This window comes from Trichomonas vaginalis, chromosome V, assembly GCF_026262505.1.
Source record: "Trichomonas vaginalis G3 chromosome V, whole genome shotgun sequence".
Lineage (NCBI taxonomy): Eukaryota > Parabasalia > Trichomonadida > Trichomonadidae > Trichomonas > Trichomonas vaginalis.
In genome coordinates this window covers 25,251,358-25,276,130 of record NC_067207.1, presented here as the reverse complement: position 1 = coordinate 25,276,130, position 24,773 = coordinate 25,251,358, and the positions used below count along the sequence as shown (strand labels likewise).

The 24,773-nt window shown below is 34.4% G+C and overlaps 11 protein-coding genes and 4 pseudogenes across 15 annotated transcripts, besides 1 other annotated feature; 10 read left to right on the top strand and 5 right to left on the bottom strand.

Moving 5' to 3' along the window:
- Positions 1–329: 329 nt before the first annotated feature.
- Positions 330–24,773: part of a mobile genetic element that runs on past the window's edge.
- On the top strand, positions 1,743–2,105 carry TVAGG3_0399810 (uncharacterized protein; the record flags this gene model as incomplete). The annotated part of the gene is made up of 1 exon (XM_051232683.1): positions 1,743–2,105. One exon carries the CDS (start codon positions 1,743–1,745, stop codon positions 2,103–2,105), a length of 363 nt encoding a protein of 120 aa, XP_051102413.1.
- Positions 2,124–2,354, top strand: TVAGG3_0399800 (serine threonine-protein phosphatase family; the record flags this gene model as incomplete). The annotated part of the gene is made up of 1 exon (XM_051232682.1): positions 2,124–2,354. One exon carries the CDS (start codon positions 2,124–2,126, stop codon positions 2,352–2,354), a length of 231 nt encoding a protein of 76 aa, XP_051102412.1.
- Positions 2,359–2,685, bottom strand: TVAGG3_0399790 (uncharacterized protein; the record flags this gene model as incomplete). Its single annotated transcript, XM_051232681.1, has 1 exon — positions 2,359–2,685. One exon carries the CDS (start codon positions 2,683–2,685, stop codon positions 2,359–2,361), a length of 327 nt encoding a protein of 108 aa, XP_051102411.1.
- On the bottom strand, positions 4,631–5,116 carry TVAGG3_0399780 (uncharacterized protein; the record flags this gene model as incomplete). The annotated part of the gene is made up of 1 exon (XM_051232680.1): positions 4,631–5,116. The coding sequence occupies one exon, from the start codon at positions 5,114–5,116 to the stop codon at positions 4,631–4,633; it is 486 nt and encodes a 161-aa protein (XP_051102410.1).
- On the top strand, positions 6,943–8,105 carry TVAGG3_0399770 (uncharacterized protein; the record flags this gene model as incomplete). The annotated part of the gene is made up of 1 exon (XM_051232679.1): positions 6,943–8,105. A coding segment is annotated over one exon (1,163 nt), but the record flags the coding sequence as incomplete, so codon positions are not given.
- TVAGG3_0399760 (uncharacterized protein) lies at positions 8,785–8,952 on the top strand (the record flags this gene model as incomplete). Its single annotated transcript, XM_051232678.1, has 1 exon — positions 8,785–8,952. One exon carries the CDS (start codon positions 8,785–8,787, stop codon positions 8,950–8,952), a length of 168 nt encoding a protein of 55 aa, XP_051102408.1.
- On the top strand, positions 10,389–10,722 carry TVAGG3_0399750 (organellar and viral DNA polymerase type B; the record flags this gene model as incomplete). The annotated part of the gene is made up of 1 exon (XM_051232677.1): positions 10,389–10,722. A coding segment is annotated over one exon (334 nt), but the record flags the coding sequence as incomplete, so codon positions are not given.
- Positions 10,746–11,302, top strand: TVAGG3_0399740 (annotated as a pseudogene). Its single transcript has one exon. A coding segment is annotated over exon 1 (557 nt).
- TVAGG3_0399730 lies at positions 11,854–12,467 on the top strand (annotated as a pseudogene). Its single transcript has one exon. A coding segment is annotated over exon 1 (614 nt).
- On the top strand, positions 12,889–13,450 carry TVAGG3_0399720 (annotated as a pseudogene). The gene has a single exon. A coding segment is annotated over exon 1 (562 nt).
- TVAGG3_0399710 (protein of unknown function, DUF4106 family) lies at positions 13,959–14,654 on the bottom strand (the record flags this gene model as incomplete). Its single annotated transcript, XM_051232676.1, has 1 exon — positions 13,959–14,654. The coding sequence occupies one exon, from the start codon at positions 14,652–14,654 to the stop codon at positions 13,959–13,961; it is 696 nt and encodes a 231-aa protein (XP_051102406.1).
- TVAGG3_0399700 (uncharacterized protein) lies at positions 14,871–15,326 on the top strand (the record flags this gene model as incomplete). The annotated part of the gene is made up of 1 exon (XM_051232675.1): positions 14,871–15,326. One exon carries the CDS (start codon positions 14,871–14,873, stop codon positions 15,324–15,326), a length of 456 nt encoding a protein of 151 aa, XP_051102405.1.
- Positions 15,343–15,762, bottom strand: TVAGG3_0399690 (protein of unknown function, DUF4108 family; the record flags this gene model as incomplete). The annotated part of the gene is made up of 1 exon (XM_051232674.1): positions 15,343–15,762. The coding sequence occupies one exon, from the start codon at positions 15,760–15,762 to the stop codon at positions 15,343–15,345; it is 420 nt and encodes a 139-aa protein (XP_051102404.1).
- TVAGG3_0399680 lies at positions 15,798–16,382 on the bottom strand (annotated as a pseudogene). The gene has a single exon. A coding segment is annotated over exon 1 (585 nt).
- On the top strand, positions 23,923–24,399 carry TVAGG3_0399670 (uncharacterized protein; the record flags this gene model as incomplete). The annotated part of the gene is made up of 1 exon (XM_051232673.1): positions 23,923–24,399. A coding segment is annotated over one exon (477 nt), but the record flags the coding sequence as incomplete, so codon positions are not given.

Here is a 24,773-nt window from a genome sequence, read left to right as displayed (position 1 = left end):
TCCCAAAAATAATTGATATTATCTTAAAATCATGAAGAATACCACACAACAAAAATGTTCAACTCTTTATTAATAAAACACGAAAATTCCGCAAAATTTAAATTCCAGAGGATTTTGAAAAATGACTAATTCGCACATTTCTACATTTTGCAAATTTTTCGAATTATCTTTATAAATATTTCCAAAATATGATGACGTAAAAAATTAAAATGATTATTTTATTTCAGTTTTCTAAAAATACAAAGAGTTTATATAAATGCATTTTGAATAGCATTAAATCGGAGTATGTTTTACAGTCTAAACCGAAGGGAAAATATTTAGGGTTGTTAAAAATATCAAAAAAAAAAAAAAAAAAAAAAGGTAGTGGGGCTTCCAGGCACTTCGTGCCTTCTAGCCCTGAAGATGTTTAGTATAAATGAAGTTCTTATATACGGGTCTTCCAGGAGCTTTTCACAAATTATATATGTTTTCATGTTTTGTCAAGACTTCTTCGTAATGAGTGTAAATGACCCAAAAATAATGTTTAGGGTAGAAGGTTAGATCTAACCTCTTTTCTAACCTCTTTTTCTACCCTCTTGAATTTGTCAAGACTTCTTCGTACATGTTTTGTCAAGACTTCTTCGTAATGAGTGTAAATGACCCAAAAATAAAGTTTAGGTGAAGAGGTTAGATCTAACCTCTTTTCTAACCTCTTTTCTACCCTCTTGAATTTTCAAGACTTCTTCGTACATGCTTTGTCACTTTTCTGTCACTTTTCGAGTAAAAATTTTTATTATTATATATAAATGAATTTTACAAAACCACCGTTACCGTTCTTTGGAAATAAGAGTAGATGTAAAGATATTATATTGAGAGAACTTAAGAAACTACCGAATGGTCTAACATTTGTAGATTTGTTCGGTGGAAGTTTCTATATATCCCATTTGTGCCATATAATATTCCCAGACTCAAAGATTATATGCAATGACTTCGACAACTATATGGACCGTCTCAAACATATACCAGACACAAACAATATATTGAAAGAGTTAAAAAAAAGATACCTATAGGTAAGATGGAACGTATACCATTAGATAAGAAAAATATTGTGAGAGAGGTTTTGAAAAAAGCAGAATATATAGACTGGGATAGTATATCTGCTAGACTATTATATAGTGGTGCTATAAGAGTTCATGACATTGAAACACTTATGTCAAAAGTTTTATATCTTAACTATACAAATGTTTTCAAAGAGGACATAGAAAAATATATTGAGGGTATAGAGTTTGTGAGATGTCATTGGACAGAGTTGTATGAAAAATATAAAGACAAGGAAAATGTTTTCTTTATAGTGGACCCGCCGTTCTATAACACATGGGATTTTCAATACCAAGTAGACTGGACTTTGAGAGACTCTTTAGAAACTTTAGACGTTATACATAACCATCCATGCTTTTACTTTACATCCGATAAAAGTGGTTTGGAAACCGTTATGAGATGGTTAGAAGATATACATGACTATGAGTTTATATATGACAAGATAGAATATGAGAGAGGTCCTATAAACTGGAGAAAGTGTCATAACAAAGAAATTTTATTAGTAAGTAAATGTGGTTTGAAATAGGACTACTTGTTTTAGGTTTTTTCCATTGTGTCATTTATTTATTTGACGTGGCAGAAAAGTACAGAGAATATGAAGATGAACCAATGCCTGCAAATGTTCAGTATATGTACTCGTAAGAGATATTTTTATCTAATATTAAATGGACGCACAGAACTTAGCGAATGCACAGCAACCTGGACAACCAAACCCAGAGAATATTCCAAATGAAGTTAGAATACAAACTGCAATGGCAAACTATGGTCAAGTGCCAACAGATGTACAAATGCAAACTGCCATGTCAAATGACGCTGCGTTAGGTTTGCCACCATGGTATGCAAATATGAGATGGAAAGAGTTTTATACAAACCCTGAAGTGGGATATAAACAACTCTATGCAGATGACGCGAACACAGGAGTTGACCCAGAATATGTTTTCTACCAGAGGAGAAACAGAATGTATGAGCTCCAGTTAAAGAATGCTATGGAACTCAACAGGAAACGTAAGAGACTAGGTGGACATTAGATTTTTACATATAGTAAAATGGGTTTCTTCAGTAGTATTGGAAACTTCTTCAGAAGAGTTGGAAGAGGTATATGGAATGGAATAAAATCTGTCGGAAGAGGAGTATGGAACGGTGTCAAAAATATTGGTAAAAGAGTAGGTCAGTTCGTTGGTATTATACCTAAAGACCCTGAACCAGAAGAGCAAGCTCCTGTTATACAACAGCCTGAACCTGCACCACAGTCTAGTTGGCAACCTCAACCGTATTAAAAAATTATATTTTTACCGTTCGATAGTAGTTGTATATGAAACTAAGTTCTAAGTAAAACGCATGGTATAATGGAATTATTCTTTTTCTTCCATCTGTAGTAAACCATACTTGAAAGTCTGAAATACTTCCACTTGGTGGTTCGTATAACTTTGTAGGTTTTTCGTAAAAGTCATTTGCCAAGCATAAGAAAGAGTTTTGCGCACCAGAAAATGAAGCATGAACAATAATAGCATCTTGGTCGAAAATATTTTCATATGTTCCATTAGGGTTTTCGACTTCATAATAGTCCGGGTGTACTGGATATGCTGCAGGCTGATTTAACATCCTCATAAATCTATACCATGCCAAGTTGTTATATTTTGTAGAAATATAAACGTTTTCTCCAAGGTCTTCTATTCTATTGATTTTAACAGTTGCATTTTTCCTGTCATAAATAATATCGAGATGGTATTCTCCCTCGTCAATGTTATACTGGTTTGCATATTCGATATAGATATCGTTTATTTTTTCTTGAAAAGCTTGAAGAGTTGTTTCTAAGTTTACAAGCAAACTAACTTGTAAAAGTTTTCCCTGTTCAAATTTCTCATACATACGTTTTTCTTTGTTATAGTATCGAACTTCAAAACCGACCGTAAATGGGAAACCATGTATGGCTTCTGAAATGAACTTCATTCTACGAAAGCCAATAGCTTTTGTGACGGATGGGTCTCTTAACCATCTTAATGGGTAGTCAAAACGATAGCCTTCATGCTTTACGGTATCTGTCTCAAACTTTTGACCGACATTAGTAAAAAGTTCATCTAATGGTTTAGTTGTAGCAACTCTTGAATTTTCTTTTTCTATTGGAAGCATATTTTATCTATAATAAAAATGTCGAAAGATATTGCTTCCATGAGAGAAATACAACACAACCGACAACTCATTATACAAGCTCTAAATAAGAACACAACAAACTTTTCAAACTATTCTAAGATATCTGAGTCATTGAAAGAAGGAAACTTAAAACTGACATTAAACCCAATGACAGATGAGTTTCTGTTTCAAGACAATAAGAACCATACTGTCTGTATAAATCCAACAAAAGGAACTTTAAACGAGAAACCTATAAATGAACTTCTTTTGAAAGCAGATGTTGACAACAAAGCTGACAAAGAATATGTAGACGATGCAATAGCAAAAGAAGAAGAAAGAGCTAACAATGCTTATGCAACAAAAGAACATACTCATCCTGAACTAGCAGACAAAACATATGTTGACAATAAAATGTCAAGTGAAGTGACAAGAGCTGAAAACGAATATTCTAAAAAGACTCATACACATTCTATATCTGAAATAACAGACTTAAACGTTAGCCTTGAAAATAAAGCGGATAAGGACTGTGTGGCTGCTGCGTTAGAGAAGAAAGCGGATAAGGAATATGTGGATGAAAAAGATAAAGAAATTATAGAAAGGGTTGAATGGTACCATGAACGGACAACAAAGATTTTAAAAACTAAAGCCGATACAGGATGGGTTTCAGGATGTTTAGACCTTAAAGCGGATAAAACTTATGTTAACGATGAGTTAGAGAAGAAAGCAGATAAGACTCATACACATACAAGTTTTACAACTGTTGCTATAGAAAGTATTGAAGGAACGGTTGAAGAAACTGGTGGGATGCATTATATTGTAAACCTCCTAACTTTCCACAAGGTTTAACATCGGATGACGACATAACGACGATGAAAAACATTAGATGTAAAGATGTTTATGTCATGAAGGATGAACATAATATTAAATTCACTGCTCAAGATTTATATGACAAGAAAGCAGACAAAACAGAGCTTCAAACATTAAAGACAGAAATACTTCAAACATTGTATCCTATAGGCTCTATTTATACGTCAATGAACTCTACCAGACCAGAAGTAGTACTTGGTTTTGGAACTTGGACTCAAATAGTCGACAGGTTTTTGTATTGTGCAAACTCTTCAAAGGAAACAGGTGGAAGTAAAACGATTTCAGGTGAAAATTTACCTGCACATAGTCACTACATAGATTTAAGTACATCTCAAGCAGGTTGGCATAAGCATAAATTTTGGGATTGGTCAGCAATGAAAAAAGGTAAAGGATATGATGTTAAAGACGACGTTCAGTTTGCTATAAATTGTTTCTGGGGTGACACTCAGGGAGATGGAAACCATACACATCGCGTTTCAGGATATACGCAAACAACGGGACAAAGTAAAGACTACATGCCACCTTACATGACAGTTTACGCATGGTATAGAAATGCTTAGTCGTCATTTTCAACTTCTTTAGCATATTCGTCAGGAGTTGTCTTATATTTGTTAGGAACTGTCTTTGAAAGTATACCACCTTGAACTTTGACAAGTTTGAAACGAGGTCTGACAATAGTAGTTTTATCTTCTGCTTGCAGTGTGTACATTTTGCCATGTTTGCCTAAAACTTCATAATATTCTCTTGTATACTTTCTTCTATTTTTACGAACACGAATGTGAGTACCTGTCGGGTTCCCATTGTTGTCATAGTCAATAGTATTTTCATATGGGTCGCGTTTAGGTATTTCTATTTTTACTTTGTCACCTTTCTGAAGTTTGAAGCCCGGCATTCTTTCTTGTTTGTCTCTTTTGACTAAATTATTAAATATATAGTCTTTCTCTAAGTCAGGGTTGTTTTTCATTTCTTCGGGGGAGTGGTTTCCCAAACCTTTTTGTTTACGGTTATTGTAAATATTTAAAACTTGTCTCATCTTTGCCATGGAGAAGTGTCTATATTTGTCGTCATATGACATTTCATTTGCTTCACCACCTTGTGGTTGGTTTAAGTCTCTTAACATTTTTATACAACCGTCAATGACACCAAGAGCAGAATGGTTTTGGTCGACAATGAAATATTGGTTTACATTTTTTGAACGCAGATAGTTTTTTACATCATCTGATTTGAAAGAACTTTCACAGTCAGATGTCAGTTTTGTTGGATGGTATTTGTCAACGAATATTGTCAAAGCTGCTAAGATATCTAAAATATTTTTGGACTGTAATGGTATGGCTTCACAGTATCTTGTGTTTTGACCAACAAATATTAACCAGTATGGTGGTCCATCTTCTCTATACCTCGGAATGTTTTCCAAGATATCCATAAACCAAGCATTTGGTGTTGAACTAAAGATTTTTATCATGAGTGCTTTCTTTGTCGCTTTAGAAACATAGGGGTCCTTGTTTGGATTCGTCATTTTTACCCTATAAGAAATGGGTTTATTTGGCGCATTAGCAGGAGTTGCATCCAGATTTTTACCCGCAGTGGGAACAATAGCCAGAGGTGCATTTGGAATTGGAAGGAAGATTTTGAGTACATTAGGTATACTGAAAGAGAAAGCACAACCTATTATACAAACTGTACAGAAAGGTTGGGAGGTAGCACGAGATGCAACAAATCTTATTCCAAATCCTGAAACAAGAGGAAAAGTTCAAGGATGGATGGACAATGTAGGAAGACAAGCAGGAAACTATTATAACAAAGCAAATGACTACTATAAAAGCAGGACACTATATGGACCAAGGTGAAAGATTCTTTAACAGAGGATATAACCATGCACAACAATGGGTAAACAATAACCAACCGCAACCGCCTCAAACGTGGGGAATGTAAAGTTTTTTACTGAGATGAAATGAACAATACAGCATTGAGACAAATGGGTTCAAGATGGATTTGTCGGCTTCCAGCAGTTACACAACGTGTTTGTCAAGTTCTTCCTATACTCAGGAAGTTTTAGACCGACTTAAAAAACAACAACAACCAGTTGAAAAAAACCAAATTAAAATTTTTTACTGAGATGAAATGACCGAAGAAGTTGAAACGGTAGATTTGACACCACAAACAAAAAGTTCAGAAATTGTCAAAACCTGTCAAAGAACTTACAGATGAAGAGAAAAAATTCAATAATAGAAAGTGCCAGGTCTGGAAATACAAACCCTAACTATAAAGTCACTTTTCATAGAAATGGAACGGCTAGTATCTCAAAAAAGAAAAGACTCTCACAAATAAAATATTGAAGTCTGAAGGAGCTTTCGAGACAACAGATGGAAAAGTTTACTTCACTGACCAACAGTTCATTATAGAACATCTCATGACTTAGAGTCGAAATATTCTAAACTTTACAACAAACACAAAAAGTTGAAAGGAAAAACAAACAATGGCATATGATATTTATGAAGATGTTGACGCACAACTGTTCCTGCAAGTGAAGTAAAGTCAGAGGAACGAAAAGTGACGAAAACTGATAGAAGAAGAAAAACAAAAAACTGAAGATAAACCAAAACCAAAGTTTAGTTTCCAAACTAAACCAAGTCAACCTTCATTAGCTGGTGGGTTGGCGTCAAAGACTTATGGCAGCAGGCGGTTTGTAAAGTAAAGAAAAATATATTTTTTTTATTTTTATAAAAATGCCCCATATAGAATGGATGAAAATCTGCTAGAATAAAAGCAGAGTTGCAAAGATATGGTTGGAGAGTTTCGAAGAAGTTTAAATATAGGAAGGGAAGACCCATAAAAGTCTATGACAAACTGGCTGGTCTTCGCTACGAAATGGATTTGGAAACAGCACGTGCCAATTATCCAAACAGACTAGAGAGGTTAGAAGAAGAACGTCTTATGGACATGCCTTTCGATGTTAGTGAACCTCAAGTTGAAGGACACGACGGCTTTGCCAGATTCTACTGGAAACATGACGAACAATTGCATCCTTTGAGAAGGAAAAAAGGTAGTGCAGAGGATGGTCATGCTCCCATGGAAAGAACAAGATATGCATATGAGAAGTATCGTGAAGTTAGAAGTCAAATTACTTCTGGTCGAACCTTTACAGTAAACTTTGACGAAGGAAAGAACAAAGAAGGCTTCATGGGAGTACTTGCTGCCATACAAGATGGAAATAAGAAAGGATACAATCTCAGATTGACCATAACAGATTTGGATGGTCACATTTACTATGCACATGGCAATGTCACAACAGCTGCAATGCTTCTTGACGCTTTCAAGACTACAAAGAGAGAACAAATGGTTGACTCCGACTCAGACATTTTGAATGCAATTGAAGGAATTGCAAGTGTCAAGTTCGAATGGTACCAACCTAACCCTCAAGCAGTCAGACAACATGCTGGATACTTCCCCTTCATAAATAAGTCTGACATTGACTTGACAAGGTATGGAATTTACAATTCAATTGAAACAATTGTCAATGAACCTTGCATTCTTACATGTCTCAGGAACTCTGGTCTTGTTACAGAAGAGAAGATGAAGTATCTTGAGTCATGTGTGAAGACAAGGTACATTCTCAGAGGTCAATTGGCAAAAATTGCACCGTTGGCAAATGTCAATATCCGAGTCAACATACCTACAGCTAAAGGTTCTTCACATGACGACTATGTTGTTGAGTTCAATTTACCATGGTTGAAGATTGTAATTGTCCACAACCACTTCATGTTGAACGAAAGTCTTACAAACCCATTGTTCGGAAAAGGCAAGTGCAACATTGTCAGAGCTGTAAACATTCTTTTCGAGAAAGGTTTGTTGGAACCAATTCCAGATGACAAGCTGACAGAAACTTTTGTACCAAAAGACGAAACAAACTTTTCACTGTTAGCAAGACCAAAAGTTGTTCCAGACAAAGTTCTAGTACAAAAGAAGTACACAATTCCACAAGGAGTTGGATTGTTCGGATACCAACCTGAACCAGAAGAACTTCCAATGAGGTTGCAAGAACTTCAAGATGCTATAAACAAACTTCCATTGAGACATCCAATTGACGTCAAATTGTATTGGAGAGCTTCTGATTAGGTCAGAAGGTTTTTATATGAAACAGGTTGCTTCGACGATGTTTATGAGATAACAGGAGAAGTTTCTCAGAAGATAAGAGACTCACTTGAATTTCCACAAACTGGACCAATTGGTTGCGACAAGTTCGACTCAAACGAAAAGATATACTATGTCGACCTTAACGCTGCATACATGAGGTTTGTCCAATATATTCCGACTGGAATTCCAAACGAAGATGGTGAGTTCCCGGGAAGGAACTATACAGTTGGAAAAGTCATACAACAACTGTATGATATTAGGAAAGCTTCAAACCCCAAACTTGCAATGACACTCAAATTGCTTATGAATTCGACATGGGGATATTCCATTAAGAAACCTCAAGAGATGAAGAGTAAACATTATGAGAAGGTCGACAACTTTGTTGAAAGGTTTTCTCCTTTTGTTTTGAAGTACGAATTCACTCAAGGTCAAAATGGCTTAGTAACCACATTAAAACCTATTGTCGAACATTGGTCTTACCCTCAGTTCGCAAAGGCAGTACTTGACAACTACAACAAATTCTTCTCCGAAGTCAAATCGAAAGTTGTGGTTTACTATGAGAACATTGACGCACTCATGACGAACGAAGAAGGCTATAACAAACTCATTGAAATGGGAATGGTCGGTGAAAAGATGGGCTGTTTTAAGCTAGATAAGGTATTTTCCGAAGTTCATGTCCTCTCCAAGCGTAAGTACTGGGGCATACTTGAAGACGGCACAGAAATAAAACATTGCATGAAGTAAAAACGTTTTTCAAAAAAGTGACATTTTTAAATTTTATTTGAACTGTACGCTGAGTTTGCTTATGTAAACACTAGAGATACAGATGGAAAATACGTTCAAATACTTCTTAACAAATTCAAGAAGCTATATGGCATACCATTTTAAAACAATATATTTTTACATATATTAAATGCTTCAGGTTGAAAAACAAAGAACAAAAGTAGCAGATACAAAACCGTTAGACTATATCTTTACAAATGCTGGTAGGACTATTTCAGATGAAGAAATTTCATCCCGAGTATACAGGTTTGACTATCCAATTCGTTGGCTTTCAAAGTCCTTCAGATGCAAAGGCAATAGGATTTAGAAGAGTTTTGTTTTCAAATAGAACTAACGCGTTTATGTTCGTAGTATATTTTCATGGGCAGTATAAAGGTTCTGATGGTCTAATAGACAAATTTGCCGAAATGAGAATCTTTACAGTTCGTTCAGACGAAAGTCTTGAGAGAAACTCTAAATGACTTTCAAACTCAAAATGAACAAATATTATTGGGAATTTCAAGAAAAAATACGACTCTTTACTAAATGGAACATACTATCTGAAACTAGAATATGACAAGATGAACTCCACCGTTTCATTTCAAAGATTGAAATTAAACCCCCAAGAGATACAGAGTTTTTATTTTGGAAGTAGACAAAACGTTCTTGGGCACAATTTCTTCGGTTACTAAACCAGAACGAACCATTACCACCAGATGGTCCATTTAAATTTATACTTCCACCAGCAGATTTGACAGTTTATAGAAACGTGTTTGACCCTCAAAATGTTATGTGTCATGCAAGTTTCAGTTCAAAGCAACAATAGTTTTCTATGTATTGGTAAGGACTTTTATGACTTTGCTTCTAAATTCTACGAACCACCTAGTAACAGTTTCTCTGACTTTCAAGTTTGGTTCACAACAAATGGTGTGCAACATATTATTCCATTGTACTATGACTTTTATCTCGAATTGTCTTTCATATATAACTACGGAAAAGTGCTGAAAAAGTATTGAAAAATATATTTTAGGTGAAGAGGTGAGATCTCACCTCTTTTCTCACCTCTTTTCTAACCTCTTGAATTTTCATGAATTTTCATGAATGTTTTGTCAAGACTTCTTCGTAATGAGTGTAAATGACCAAAAATATAATTTAGGGTAGAAGGTTAGATCTAACCTCTTTTCTACCCTCTTTTCTACCCTCGTGAATTTTCATGACTTCTTCGTAAATGTTTTGTCAAGACTTCTTCGTAAAGGACCCAAAAATAATGTTTAGGGTAGAAGGTTAGATCTAACCTCTTTTCTAACCTGTTTTCTAACCTGTTTTCTACCCTCTTGAATTTTCATGAATTTCCTTAAGATAGAAAAAATAAAGTTAGTTTTTTTTAAAAAAATATTTTTTATTTTTATTGTAAGAACATGTTAGCAACAACAGCACCAAACTCGTTAGTCATGAACCCAACTTCAATGTTAGTAGAGATGAAAAGCTTCATTCCTTCTTCATATACTTTCGAAACAGAAATCCAGAAGATAAAGCAAGAACTTTTAACAAGTAATTTAGACTGTAGTGCGAAAGATGAAACAAATGAACAGTATCTTTATGAAATGCAGGACATTATTGACCATTTACCCAAATTGCCTGAAATCCAACAACAAAAGCTCACTATTCCTGAATTCGACGAAATTGAAGTCAAAGCAACTGACTCAGTAGAAATAAAGAAGTTCATACGAAAGGTTAACTATGAATTCCTTGGTTTTCATTGCAACCATAAAGTTATGGACAAAGATTGCGACATGGTATATAAGAACATCTCTGACATATATAAATCGGTGGAGTTTAAGACCTACGACAACTTTGTTTCGTTAGTTGCAAAATGTGTATGGCAGATAAGAGATAAAGATAAAAGATGTAAAATATGGAATGAACAAATAAAACCCGCAACTTTTGAGTTAAAGAAAACCATTGACGCCTTAGTTGTTTTAGCAGGTAAGGTTTCAGAATATAACGCAAAAATGAACCCACAATGTTCAAAATGTAAAGCAGCAATGAGGAAATATAACTACTCGTCAAAGAGATAGAAAGAATGCGAAACGACTATGCAGACTTAAAGAAAGAAGTAGAGAAACCAGCAGAAGATAAAATGAACATGTTAGAATTTCTGAACAAAAACTATCCAACAGCAGAAGATTTCCTTCTATCTGATGTCAAGAAGAAGTATAAAGAAACTTTCGGCATTGTTAAAACATTCGATGTACTAAAAGAAGAAATAGAAGCTACAAAACTGTTTAAAGTCTCACGAATTCATAACGTTTACCATGTAAAACGCTTATAAAATAACTGGGGTAGAAAAGAGGTTAGAAAAGAGGTTAGATCTAACCTTCTACCCTAAAATATATTTTTATTGAATTCAGCAACAAAATTCTGAGTAAAATAATTTTTAGGGCTTGTGTCAAACCGTTGAGTTTTCACAAAATTCCAAAAATAACGTTTACCATGTAAAACGTTTATAAAATAACTGGGGTGAAAAATTAGGTGAAAAAACAGGTTAGATCTCACCTCTTCACCTAAAATATTTTTTGTCTGATTTACGCTCATTACGATGAAGAAGTCTTGACAAAACATTTACGAAGAAGTCTTGACAAAACATTTACGAAGAAGTCTTGACAAAACATGTACGAAGAAGTCTTGACAAAACATTTACGAAGAAATCATGAAAATTCATGAGGGTAGAAAACAGGTTAGAAAACAGGTTAGATCTAACCTTCTACCCTAAAATATATTTTTGCTGAATTCAGCAACAAAAATCATGAATTTCCTTAAGATAGAAAAAATAAAGTTAGTTTTTTATAAAATATTTTTTTTATCTTGTATGTAAGAACATATATGACAAACATTGAGTTTGAAACAGTTAGAAAGATAGACAATGACACCAAAGTGGTTAGAATAGGTGATTTAAACGTAAGATACTCAAAGAAATACAACAAATATTCTTTGTCAGACATTCTAACACTATCTGGAAAGAAAACATCCCACGACTGGGTTAGAACTGCTTCTACTCAGAAAATTTTGACAAGAAATCCTGAGCTTATGATATCGGTAAGATTCTATGGAACTACAGCATATCTTATAGACAAAAGTCTTATACCAATAGTTTTGTTATGGTTAGACCCAGTTGTTGGATATAACTTCATAACATATGGTTCATTCGATACGGAACGTTGCAGTGAAGGCTTACTTTACATCGTTCAGAAACCGAAGGACTTCAATACAAAGAGATATAAGATAGGAAGAACATATAATATAACTCAAAGATATGACAGTACAGTCAATAGAGTCAAGGTTGTGTTTGTTAACGATATGAGAGCTGCAGAAACAGAACTACTTGAAAAGTTTGAGAAAATGTATGGTGCTCCATAAAAGGTAAAGAAACGTTTGAAGTAGATGAGATAGATAAAGCTATAAAATTATTTGACGAAGTTGCTGAAAAATACATGTAAAGCGTTTATTTTTGGTCTTTTGTGAAAGTCAGAAAATAAAGTTAGTTTTATTTTTATTTATTTTTTTATTTTGTATGTAAAGACAGATATGTCAACAACAGAGAACACAACAACAGTTATAGTCCATGAAGCTATAAATGAAGAATATGAGTGGGTTCAGTTTAACAAACAACTCCGTCTCATTCGTTCGGTCAAAGACGATATGTACCAAATGCAAAGTATTTTGACAGCATGTTTTGCTCCAGATACTAAGAAACCACAAGACTGGTTTAGGAACCAAAGCACTATTGAACTATTAAATGAAGCTGAAAATTCGACTACGGATTTTCTCGTAGTCGCAAAAACTCGAGTAGGTAAAAAACCGCAGTCGCCAAAACTCTATGAAAACAGTGAAGAACAGCGAGTAGGTAAAAAACCCCAGTCGCCAAAACTCTATGAAAATCGTGAAAAATTGCCAAACGGTTTGAGAGGATATTATGTTCATAGACTTCTTGTAAATGCTGTAGCAATGTGGGCTTCGCCTCGTTATGCTTGGTATATTTACAGACTTCTTGACGAAATTCATAGACAAGAACGTGAAGAGATGGAAAACAAGCTTGAAGCAAAAGACAAAAGCATTCAGAAAAGAATACCACGTTCGGTACCAAAAAGGTAAGGAAAAGAACTATAAGTATATGATTTATACTGAAGAGATGGAAAATGAAGAAGATAAAGATATGGTTATGTTGCATTTAGTCAGAAGAAACAACAAAAGCTTTTACGACCTTGCTAAGATTTACAAATCTGACAGAAATTGGTTCTATCGCGAAAACTTACCGATTTCAATGACCCCAAATGAAGATGTGAAACAAATAGTTCAAGATACTTTACCTCAAACACACTATGATATGAAAGGTTGTACAATTCTTACCTTCAAAGAAGATTTGCCATTGTTAAAGGAAAAAATAACAGAGTATTTTGACAACTTCAAACAAGTAGAGTAAATGAACCATTTATTTTTACGCTTGACTTCAGATGGCTCAGGTAGCTCAAATTAGGTAAATTGCCTCGTCAAATCCTTCTGGCATTCCGAGTCCTTCCTTCCTACAGGAAGAACTCTTCCTTCCTACAGGAAAAAATTTTCCTTCCTACAGGAAAAATTTTTCCTTCCTACAGGAAAAAATTTTCCTTCCTACAGGAAAAAAATTTCCTTCCTACAGGAAAAATTTTTCCAGTTGTCCGACCAAAAAACATTCAAATTTTCGAAAATTGAGAACTTTTTGGTCGAACTTCAGGAAAAAATTTTCCTTCCTACAGGAAAAATTTTTCCTTCCGACAGGAAAATATTTTCCTTCCGACAGGAAAAGTTCTTCCTTCCGACAGGAAAAGTTCTTCCTTCCGACAGGACACAAACGAATGTCCGTACGTACCACCAACCGACAGCCCCAAAGCCAGAAGAACCGACAGCCCCAGCACCACAACAGACTTACTAAGACTAAACACTTAGATTTTTCAAGCTTGACTTTTTACAATTTGAACTTTGTTTGCGTAGATATGAATTCTGAAAGAAGTATGAGGGTCTTGTATGACTTTGTACTTCTCCCATAGTTCATGTCTGTCAAACTTACCTGCCATGGACTCTTTCATAAGTTCCATGAAATCGTCTTCGGACAATCCGGGGAAAAGTATAATGTCAGTAAGTATTCTCTTTACATCCTTACTTAAACTCTTTGCTGTCTGTACACAAATGACAACTGAGATGTTAAAGTGTCTGAGCTTCTTAAGAATTCGACACATATCTTGTTCTCTGTTCTTTAACAAAGGATGAGAGGCGAAATCATCTAAGATAAGAAGACATCTATGAGGGTAAGTCTTCCAATCGTAAGATTGCAATTTCTTCGAAATGTATTCTATCTCTTTCTGTTTGTTTCTGAAGTGTTTCTTCTCTAATATTCTCTGCATTTCCTCATTTGGGTCTTTAAACTTCGAATTTATATACTCATTTATAGCATTATACTTCAAAACTCTTCTTTGGTACTTCTTTATCCAATCTAACAACTCAGAGTCTTTTATACATACTAACTTAGACTTCTTTATAATATCTTTGAACGAATTGACGGTTTGGTCAAATTGACCAGAAGTACTACAAATAACAACTAACTCATAGAATGGGTTCTTCTCATCTAGTTCTTGTTGCTGTGCAGCCATTTTAAGATAAGTGAAAGTCTTACCCGACCCAGGTGGTGCAATTAGAACCTGTTATACCATTCTGAGCAAATAAGAATTGTCATGTATGGGTTTTATCTGAGCATTTTCCAACTTCCTCTTGTTCTTGTTTAAAACATTCTCAAATTTCTTGTCAATGTCAGCAAACTTTTTTTCTAACATATTTTTAGAAAAATTAAAATTTTTATCTTTTTGAAAATGTCTAGCGATTTCGCTATCTATATTCGAGACAAACTTTTCGACAGCAAAACATCTGTCGACCATAAAATCTTACATAGTGTAAACAAGAAAGGTGAATTTGTTCTAAAGTTCTGTTTCTGGGAATATGACAAGAACCATAAAACATTACAAAGAGCAGTCTTAAAATTTGTCAATGACAGACTTGTTGACAGAGATGACGCCGATTGGAAAGATGAAGTCCAACAAAAGTTCTTAGAATGCAAAGAAGGCACATGCGCTGTTCTTGAAGATGAAATAGAAAACAGAATAGAAGAGCTATTAAAGGACAAAGAACTTTTACATAAATATGGTTCTGAGAAATTTGACATAACTCCACCAGAAAAGAAGAAGAAGAGAGAAAGGAAAGAAAAGAAAGTAGAAGAAGAGAAGAAAGAACCTGAACCAGTTCCAGAGAAAAAGAAATTTGACATGTAAAAATAAAATTTTATTTTTAGAACATTTCTGGGTCAATGTCAATGTTCTCTTCCTCTTTAGGAGTAAACACTGGCTTAGACTCTAAAATCTTTTTACCCAATTTACCTTGAACTTCAACTATCTTAGACTCATAATATTCATAGTCGTCTGCTTTCTTTGGTTCATAAGGTATAACAAGTTTGTATGCTTTACCTTCTTCGAGTTTTGAGAACTTTCTGTCAAAATTTTCTTTGACTGTTAACAAACCTTCTATGTCTAAGTCTTCAAATTTCGCACCATTTTTAGTCACAATAGCAAACTTAACTGGTGCAATGTTCCAAATTTTGTCAAATGTAGACTTTTCAAAATTGTAGAAGTAAACATTCAAATATGTGAATGGAGCTAACTTATCTTTGACTTCTGTCATGTACTTGTTTACTGAGATGAATTTCGTCATCTTTTCTATCGGATAAAAAATATTTTTTTTAAAATTTACTCAGAAAAATTTTTCTTTGTATATACACCATTCTGAACATCTAAAAGACTTTTGACATTTGCCAAGAATGTACGTTTAGACGCTGCCATATAACCATATTCTTGACAATATTGTTTATACGAATCGTACAATGACCTTTCATCTAATGACACAAAGTCAGTTTCATCTATGAACAGTTCATATACACTCTTGTTTGCTTCTAACAATGTTTGTCTCTCTTCGGTATGTGGAATTTGTCTTGGATTGAACTTAGAAATATCTAATGTCATGAAATATGAGAACAAGTGGTTGTAAAAGTCAGATGTCAAACATTCTGACAAAGCGTCAAATATTCTGTATCTTGCATATGAGAATCTGACGTTCTGACAACTACATATCTTCTGTCAGAACTTTCTAACTTCATCGGAACAACATTGTTTGAAAACCATAATGAAGTTTGCAACATTTTCACAAACTCTTTGGTCTTTATATTTTCTTTCAACAACTCCAACTTTGTCTGTTATAAGACTCTTCAAAGCATCTGAGTTCAAAACTTTTGTTGTATCTATACTTTGAAGTTCATTGCAAACTATAAGTTTCATATTCTCAATTGAAGAGTTAAACTTGCCACAGATGTTTTCTAAGTTTGTCATATTAGGGTTCGAATAACCTTCTAACAGTTTGCATAAGATATCTGTAAAGAAAGTATTCTTACCAGTTCCTTGTTTTCCAATTATAATGAGAGCAGTTTCATTTTTAGCACTTGGATGTTGTAAGATGTTTGCAAACCAACATAAGATATACTCATAAACCTTTTCGTTTCCATTGCATATAATTTCTTTGACATGGTCTAACCAAGCTTCTATAATACTGTGTTTCCATTCTACTTGTTCGTATTTATATCCAGTGAAGATAGAATAGAAGTTTGGAGAAGGTGTATAGAACTTTATACCTCGAACTGAAAAATCTTCTAACTTTGACAATAAGATATCCCAAGCATCTAACATCTTCATGCCAACTTGTACGACTTTTATTTTCTTAAGTTTCTGTCTACATTCTTGTTCTGAAACTATTGTTGCTCTTGGTTTGTTAAAGACAACATCCCATTCTTTCATGACATAACATTCTGGGGCAGAGTCGACATAAATGACTAAACGTTTCAAATTTTCGACTGCTTTGTTATAGTCTCGAAATGGACACATATTTCTGAACGCTTGGAAGTCATAAAAACTGAAACATCTATTCTGTACATTTTTATAAAAATAAAAAATAATATTTTTTTATTCTTGACTTTGTTGTTCATTTGTTGCATTTGTTGTTCTTGAGCTATTTGTTGTTGAAGTTGTTCTTGTAATACAATACTTTCACCAGTTGCATCTTCCAATTCGAAACTTTCTGCCGTCATTGACAAATACATAGGACATAAAAGTTTTACAGGAACAAAGTTTGCGTCAACTAATGTCAACGTTATACTTGCCAAAGTGTTTGAGTTCACTAAGGTTGAAAATTCTGCATTCGAATGAACAATAGGCAAACCAGCAGAGAAAGTATTGTTTATACGCATAAGTATCTTTTGGTCATAATAGTTTCTGTCGACATTCGAATAACACTTTGAACCTAAGTTTGAAACAATATATAAGATTGGTGTGCTTAAAGTCAATGGAATAGACATTCCTTGTATGACACCTTTTCCTGTTATAGGAAACTGTTGGTAGTAAAAAACCAGAAATAAGTTTTGTATTATAGCTCATATCGTTTATAGTAAACTCAGTCGGACATCCAAACATAATGAAACCTGCTCTAGTTGCAGCACATGTTACACCCGTACTTAAAGTATTAAATAAGTCAACAAAACCTGTTGGTGGTATATCTGAGTAAGTATCTTCAAAGGAGTATTTTTTACCATTCACAACAATAAAATCTTCTGGTGTCAAAAGAGCAAAACAGGCTTTAGTCGTCATTGTGTTTAAGGTTAGTTTACAATATCGTCCTTGAGGACTTTGTAAGTTTGTTGTTATAGAATTATATGACTCAGGGTTTTTAGTCGTAATAGTATAAACCATTATGTCTTCTGCCATTTATATATATTTAAAAGTTTTTCTGAAAGTGGAGAAGAACTTCATCTAAACTTTCACATGGCGTTTCTTGAAGTTCTCTGTCTAAGAAGTTCAAATATTTTGTAAAGACATAGAACTTTCCTTTGTCTACACGAACAAACAAAACAGGGTCTTTCATATCGTTCAAAAGTGTGTAAAGTCCTTTACATGAAATAAAGTCTATATTATTTTTCTTCAAACATCTTTCAAGAAGTTTTGACATTTTTACTTAGCAAATAAATTTTAATGAAATGTTGTGGTCGTCAAATATTTTTATAACGTCTGGGAAACTATATTTTAAGTTCAACGTTTCACCTCCTTTCATAACGTATATCTTGTCAATGACATTATATGAACACCACAGCAACTAATGTCGGGTTCTATTTCTTTGATGTTTATATCGTCTGCCTCTGTCAAAAGTTTCAATAGTTCTTTCAAAACATGAGGTGCAATGACATATGAGTTCACTTTTACAGGGTTGTGTTCGACCAAGTTTAACATTATACTTAAAGCTTGACAAATCTTCTCCTGAGTTTGAAGTTTGTCTTTCAGTTGTTGGTAGTCGTTTCGAATATCTGCAACAGAACTTAAGTCTCTGCTAACTTCAGGATATGTTGGTTCTTTTTACAAACAATTGTTATACCATCTTCGTCTTCGTATGGTTTCCCCACTTCAACATCTCTGTCTTTGACATTGACAACAACACTTTGACTGTTTGTTTGAGTTGGTGAATTTAACTTCACATCTGCCACCGCCATTAAACCTTTTGAAAACACTTACGCTTCTATTTTCGGAAATGACATTTTACTTAGAATAAAAAGATGGACGTATTTGAGTATCTCTTCGAATTGAAGCAGAACAAAGTTACACACACAAACAATACAAGTTCATTGACAGAAATAGTTCTTTACACAAACAATGGAAAATGTTATAGAATAGCAGTCTTTGCTGAACCAAAATATTTTCATAAAGCAAAGAAAGTTGGTATAACTGAAATGGTGAAAGTTCTTGAAGCAGACAAAAATATAACTTCAAAACTTACAGATATTTCTAAAGGAAAGTTTATAATACAATATTATGTCAAAACTGGCGTACTGTCAATATTTGACGGAGAGAAGTCAGTTCAAGAACAACTTACTGACCTGCTGCCAAAATCTGCTCGATGGAAGCTGTCGTTATGCCAATCTGAGGAGCCCCAGCAGGTTTCATCGAACGAATCTTCAAAAGAGCATCTTCCGTGAAAAGTGCTATTGTTTTTGTAAACTTCTTTGCTTTCAATTCATCTGGACCGTCTCTGTCACCAGTATATTTGTATTTGAACTGTACCAACAGTTGAAATACCACCCATAAAGTCTTCTGAGTCAGCAAATGGAATGCCAAGCCAAAAGTTTGAAACGGTCTCCATTTGTATATTGAGTTTTTTGACCTCGCTGTATGAGTCCATACTTTCACATATGGCATAATAGAACTTTGCATTTCAGGTTAATGGTTGTTGTGAGTTGTTGTTAAGTTTCATAGCATCTAATGTCAAGTTGTATGACCTCATATCCTCAACTGTAGAATATTCTTCTCTTGGATAATATTTGCCATCTATGTTTTATATGATATTTAATACCAGGGTTGTAGAAACAAGAATAGTCATTTATAGTTCGTCTGAACAGTACAAACATAGTATCTGCATGTTTCATTGCAGTTGTTAAAGGCAATATCTGTTCTTGCACCTGGGTCAGCACTTTGGTTTCCAACTTCACTGCAAAGTCTTTGACAGATATTTGGTGTATAGGGAACATAAGTGGAACTGCAATATATTTGGCAGCTAAAGCATTTGAAATATCTGGATCCAACATATAAACGGCAAGTCTGCTTTCTATTCTCTTGCATTCAAACTTTTCGCATGTGAACTTAACTGGGTCCCAAGCATCTCCAGCAGCATTGAAATAATAGTTTACTTCAGTGTTGAAGTTTGAGAAACCAAAGTCTAAGTCAACTTTGTCTTTGGCAAAAGTCACAGAACTTGCTCCACCAGTTCCAGCTACAGTAATAGTGAATGGGTCTTGTGTTGGTGCAATGACTAATTATTTTTGCTTGGAGTAAGTTCAATAGAAATTTTTCCTGCCCAGTTTGGTAAGTTATCTTAAAAACCTGAAGATGAGGAAAGATGACAAAGGAACTCTAAGTTTCAGTTTTACTTTGGTTACTGCTGCTGCAGTTTGTCCAGAAAGGTTAACATAAACTCTGGAACGTTAGGGTCAAGTCTTCTTATTTTCTCATAGTTGCATACTGGTCTGTTTGTTCTCTAGCTTGTGGTTGTACTGAGTTTCTCAAAGCGAACCATTCATAGTTTGCCCATGTTACTGTTTGAACTAAGTCAGAGTTAGAATATATCTTATATCCCATGAAAACTTCTGGAGCATATTGGTATCCGACATAGAAAATTCCATTGCAACCTTTCTTGTCAGACAACTTGGCAGAAGGTTTTATTTCAATGTCTTGTCCACGTATAAGAATGAGTTGTCAATAGAAATAATATGAAACCTGTCGCATGCAATATCTACTGTTGTTGAAGAACCTTCTCCAAACTCACCTACATTTCCATAAGAAACAGCAGTTGTATATTCGTAAGGTAACTATTTCTGACCTCCTAATGGCATTGTCGCATTCGTTATACCATTCGAAACATTGGCCAGTTCATCACCAAAAAACTGTTGCTATATCCTAGCGTGTTTTTCGGTGTTACTCCGTTTGCTTTGTTTCTTTTGTCTGGTTTTTTTCTTGGCACGGCTTCTGTTTTTTTTTTATCATGAAGTTTAAACTTTTCCATCTGTTTTCTTAAACTCCTCAGACTTCAATATTTTATTGTGAGAGTCTGTTCTTTTTTTGAGATTACTACCGTTCCATTTCTATGAAAAGTGACTTTGATAGTTAGGGGTGTATCCAGACCTGGCATTTCTATTATGAATTTTTCTTCATTCTGTAAGTTTTTGACAGGTTTTGACAATGGTTTCTGAACTTTTGTTTGTGGTGTCAAATCTTAAACGTCAACTTCTTCGGTCATTTCATCTCAGTAAAAATTTTAGTTTGGTTGTGTTTTCAACTGGTTGTTTTGTTTTTTTAAGTCGGTCTAAAACTTCGTGAGGTTATGGAAGAACTTGACAAACACGTGTTGTAACGCTGGAAGCGACAAATCCATTTGAACCCATTTTGTCTCAATGCTGTAATGTTCATTTCTATCTCAGTAAAAAAATTTACATTCCCCACTTTGAGCGGTTGCAGGTTGGTTATTGTTTACCCATGTTGTGCATAGGTTATATCCTCTGTTAAAGAACTTTCACCTTGGCCATATAGTGTCCTGCTTGGGTTATGAGTAGTCATTTGCTTTTTATACGATAGTTTCCTGCTTGTCTTCCTACATTGTCCATCCATCCTTGAACTTTTCCTCTTGTTTCAGGATTTGGAATAAGATTTGTTGCATCTCGTGCTACCTCCCAACCTTTCTGTACAGTTTGTATAATAGGTTGTGCTTTCTCTTTCAGTATACCTAATGTACTCAAAATCTTCCTTCCAATTCCAAATGCACCTCTGGCTATTGTTCCCACTGCGGGTAAAAATCTGGATGCAACTCCTGCTAATGCGCCAAATAAACCCATTTCTTATAGGGTAAAAATGACGAATCCAAACAAGGACCCCTATGTTTCTAAAGCGACAAAGAAAGCACTCATGATAAAAATCTTTAGTTCAACACCAAATGCTTGGTTTATGGATATCTTGGAAAACATTCCGAGGTATAGAGAAGATGGACCACCATACTGGTTAATATTTGTTGGTCAAAACACAAGATACTGTGAAGCCATACCATTACAGTCCAAAAATATTTTAGATATCTTAGCAGCTTTGACAATATTCGTTGACAAATACCATCCAACAAAACTGACATCTGACTGTGAAAGTTCTTTCAAATCAGATGATGTAAAAAACTATCTGCGTTCAAAAAATGTAAACCAATATTTCATTGTCGACCAAAACCATTCTGCTCTTGGTGTCATTGACGGTTGTATAAAAATGTTAAGAGACTTAAACCAACCACAAGGTGGTGAAGCAAATGAAATGTCATATGACGACAAATATAGACACTTCTCCATGGCAAAGATGAGACAAGTTTTAAATATTTACAATAACCGTAAACAAAAAGGTTTGGGAAACCACTCCCCCGAAGAAATGAAAAACAACCCTGACTTAGAGAAAGACTATATATTTAATAATTTAGTCAAAAGAGACAAACAAGAAAGAATGCCGGGCTTCAAACTTCAGAAAGGTGACAAAGTAAAAATAGAAATACCTAAACGCGACCCATATGAAAATACTATTGACTATGACAACAATGGGAACCCGACAGGTACTCACATTCGTGTTCGTAAAAATAGAAGAAAGTATACAAGAGAATATTATGAAGTTTTAGGCAAACATGGCAAAATGTACACACTGCAAGCAGAAGATAAAACTACTATTGTCAGACCTCGTTTCAAACTTGTCAAAGTTCAAGGTGGTATACTTTCAAAGACAGTTCCTAACAAATATAAGACAACTCCTGACGAATATGCTAAAGAAGTTGAAAATGACGACTAAGCATTTCTATACCATGCGTAAACTGTCATGTAAGGTGGCATGTAGTCTTTACTTTGTCCCGTTGTTTGCGTATATCCTGAAACGCGATGTGTATGGTTTCCATCTCCCTGAGTGTCACCCCAGAAACAATTTATAGCAAACTGAACGTCGTCTTTAACATCATATCCTTTACCTTTTTTCATTGCTGACCAATCCCAAAATTTATGCTTATGCCAACCTGCTTGAGATGTACTTAAATCTATGTAGTGACTATGTGCAGGTAAATTTTCACCTGAAATCGTTTTACTTCCACCTGTTTCCTTTGAAGAGTTTGCACAATACAAAAACCTGTCGACTATTTGAGTCCAAGTTCCAAAACCAAGTACTACTTCTGGTCTGGTAGAGTTCATTGACGTATAAATAGAGCCTATAGGATACAATGTTTGAAGTATTTCTGTCTTTAATGTTTGAAGCTCTGTTTTGTCTGCTTTCTTGTCATATAAATCTTGAGCAGTGAATTTAATATTATGTTCATCCTTCATGACATAAACATCTTTACATCTAATGTTTTTCATCGTCGTTATGTCGTCATCCGATGTTAAACCTTGTGGAAAGTTAGGAGGTTTACAATATAATGCATCCCACCAGTTTCTTCAACCGTTCCTTCAATACTTTCTATAGCAACAGTTGTAAAACTTGTATGTGTATGAGTCTTATCTGCTTTCTTCTCTAACTCATCGTTAACATAAGTTTTATCCGCTTTAAGGTCTAAACATCCTGAAACCCATCCTGTATCGGCTTTAGTTTTTAAAATCTTTGTTGTCCGTTCATGGTACCATTCAACCCTTTCTATAATTTCTTTATCTTTTTCATCCACATATTCCTTATCCGCTTTCTTCTCTAACGCAGCAGCCACACAGTCCTTATCCGCTTTATTTTCAAGGCTAACGTTTAAGTCTGTTATTTCAGATATAGAATGTGTATGAGTCTTTTTAGAATATTCGTTTTCAGCTCTTGTCACTTCACTTGACATTTTATTGTCAACATATGTTTTGTCTGCTAGTTCAGGATGAGTATGTTCTTTTGTTGCATAAGCATTGTTAGCTCTTTCTTCTTCTTTTGCTATTGCATCGTCTACATATTCTTTGTCAGCTTTGTTGTCAACATCTGCTTTCAAAAGAAGTTCATTTATAGGTTTCTCGTTTAAAGTTCCTTTTGTTGGATTTATACAGACAGTATGGTTCTTATTGTCTTGAAACAGAAACTCATCTGTCATTGGGTTTAATGTCAGTTTTAAGTTTCCTTCTTTCAATGACTCAGATATCTTAGAATAGTTTGAAAAGTTTGTTGTGTTCTTATTTAGAGCTTGTATAATGAGTTGTCGGTTGTGTTGTATTTCTCTCATGGAAGCAATATCTTTCGACATTTTTATTATAGATAAAATATGCTTCCAATAGAAAAAGAAAATTCAAGAGTTGCTACAACTAAACCATTAGATGAACTTTTTACTAATGTCGGTCAAAAGTTTGAGACAGATACCGTAAAGCATGAAGGCTATCGTTTTGACTACCCATTAAGATGGTTAAGAGACCCATCCGTCACAAAAGCTATTGGCTTTCGTAGAATGAAGTTCATTTCAGAAGCCATACATGGTTTCCCATTTACGGTCGGTTTTGAAGTTCGATACTATAACAAAGAAAAACGTATGTATGAGAAATTTGAACAGGGAAAACTTTTACAAGTTAGTTTGCTTGTAAACTTAGAAACAACTCTTCAAGCTTTTCAAGAAAAAATAAACGATATCTATATCGAATATGCAAACCAGTATAACATTGACGAGGGAGAATACCATCTCGATATTATTTATGACAGGAAAAATGCAACTGTTAAAATCAATAGAATAGAAGACCTTGGAGAAAACGTTTATATTTCTACAAAATATAACAACTTGGCATGGTATAGATTTATGAGGATGTTAAATCAGCCTGCAGCATATCCAGTACACCCGGACTATTATGAAGTCGAAAACCCTAATGGAACATATGAAAATATTTTCGACCAAGATGCTATTATTGTTCATGCTTCATTTTCTGTGCGCAAAACTCTTTCTTATGCTTGGCAAATGACTTTTACGAAAAACCTACAAAGTTATACGAACCACCAAGTGGAAGTATTTCAGACTTTCAAGTATGGTTTACTACAGATGGAAGAAAAAGAATAATTCCATTATACCATGCGTTTTACTTAGAACTTAGTTTCATATACAACTACTATCGAACGGTAAAAATATAATTT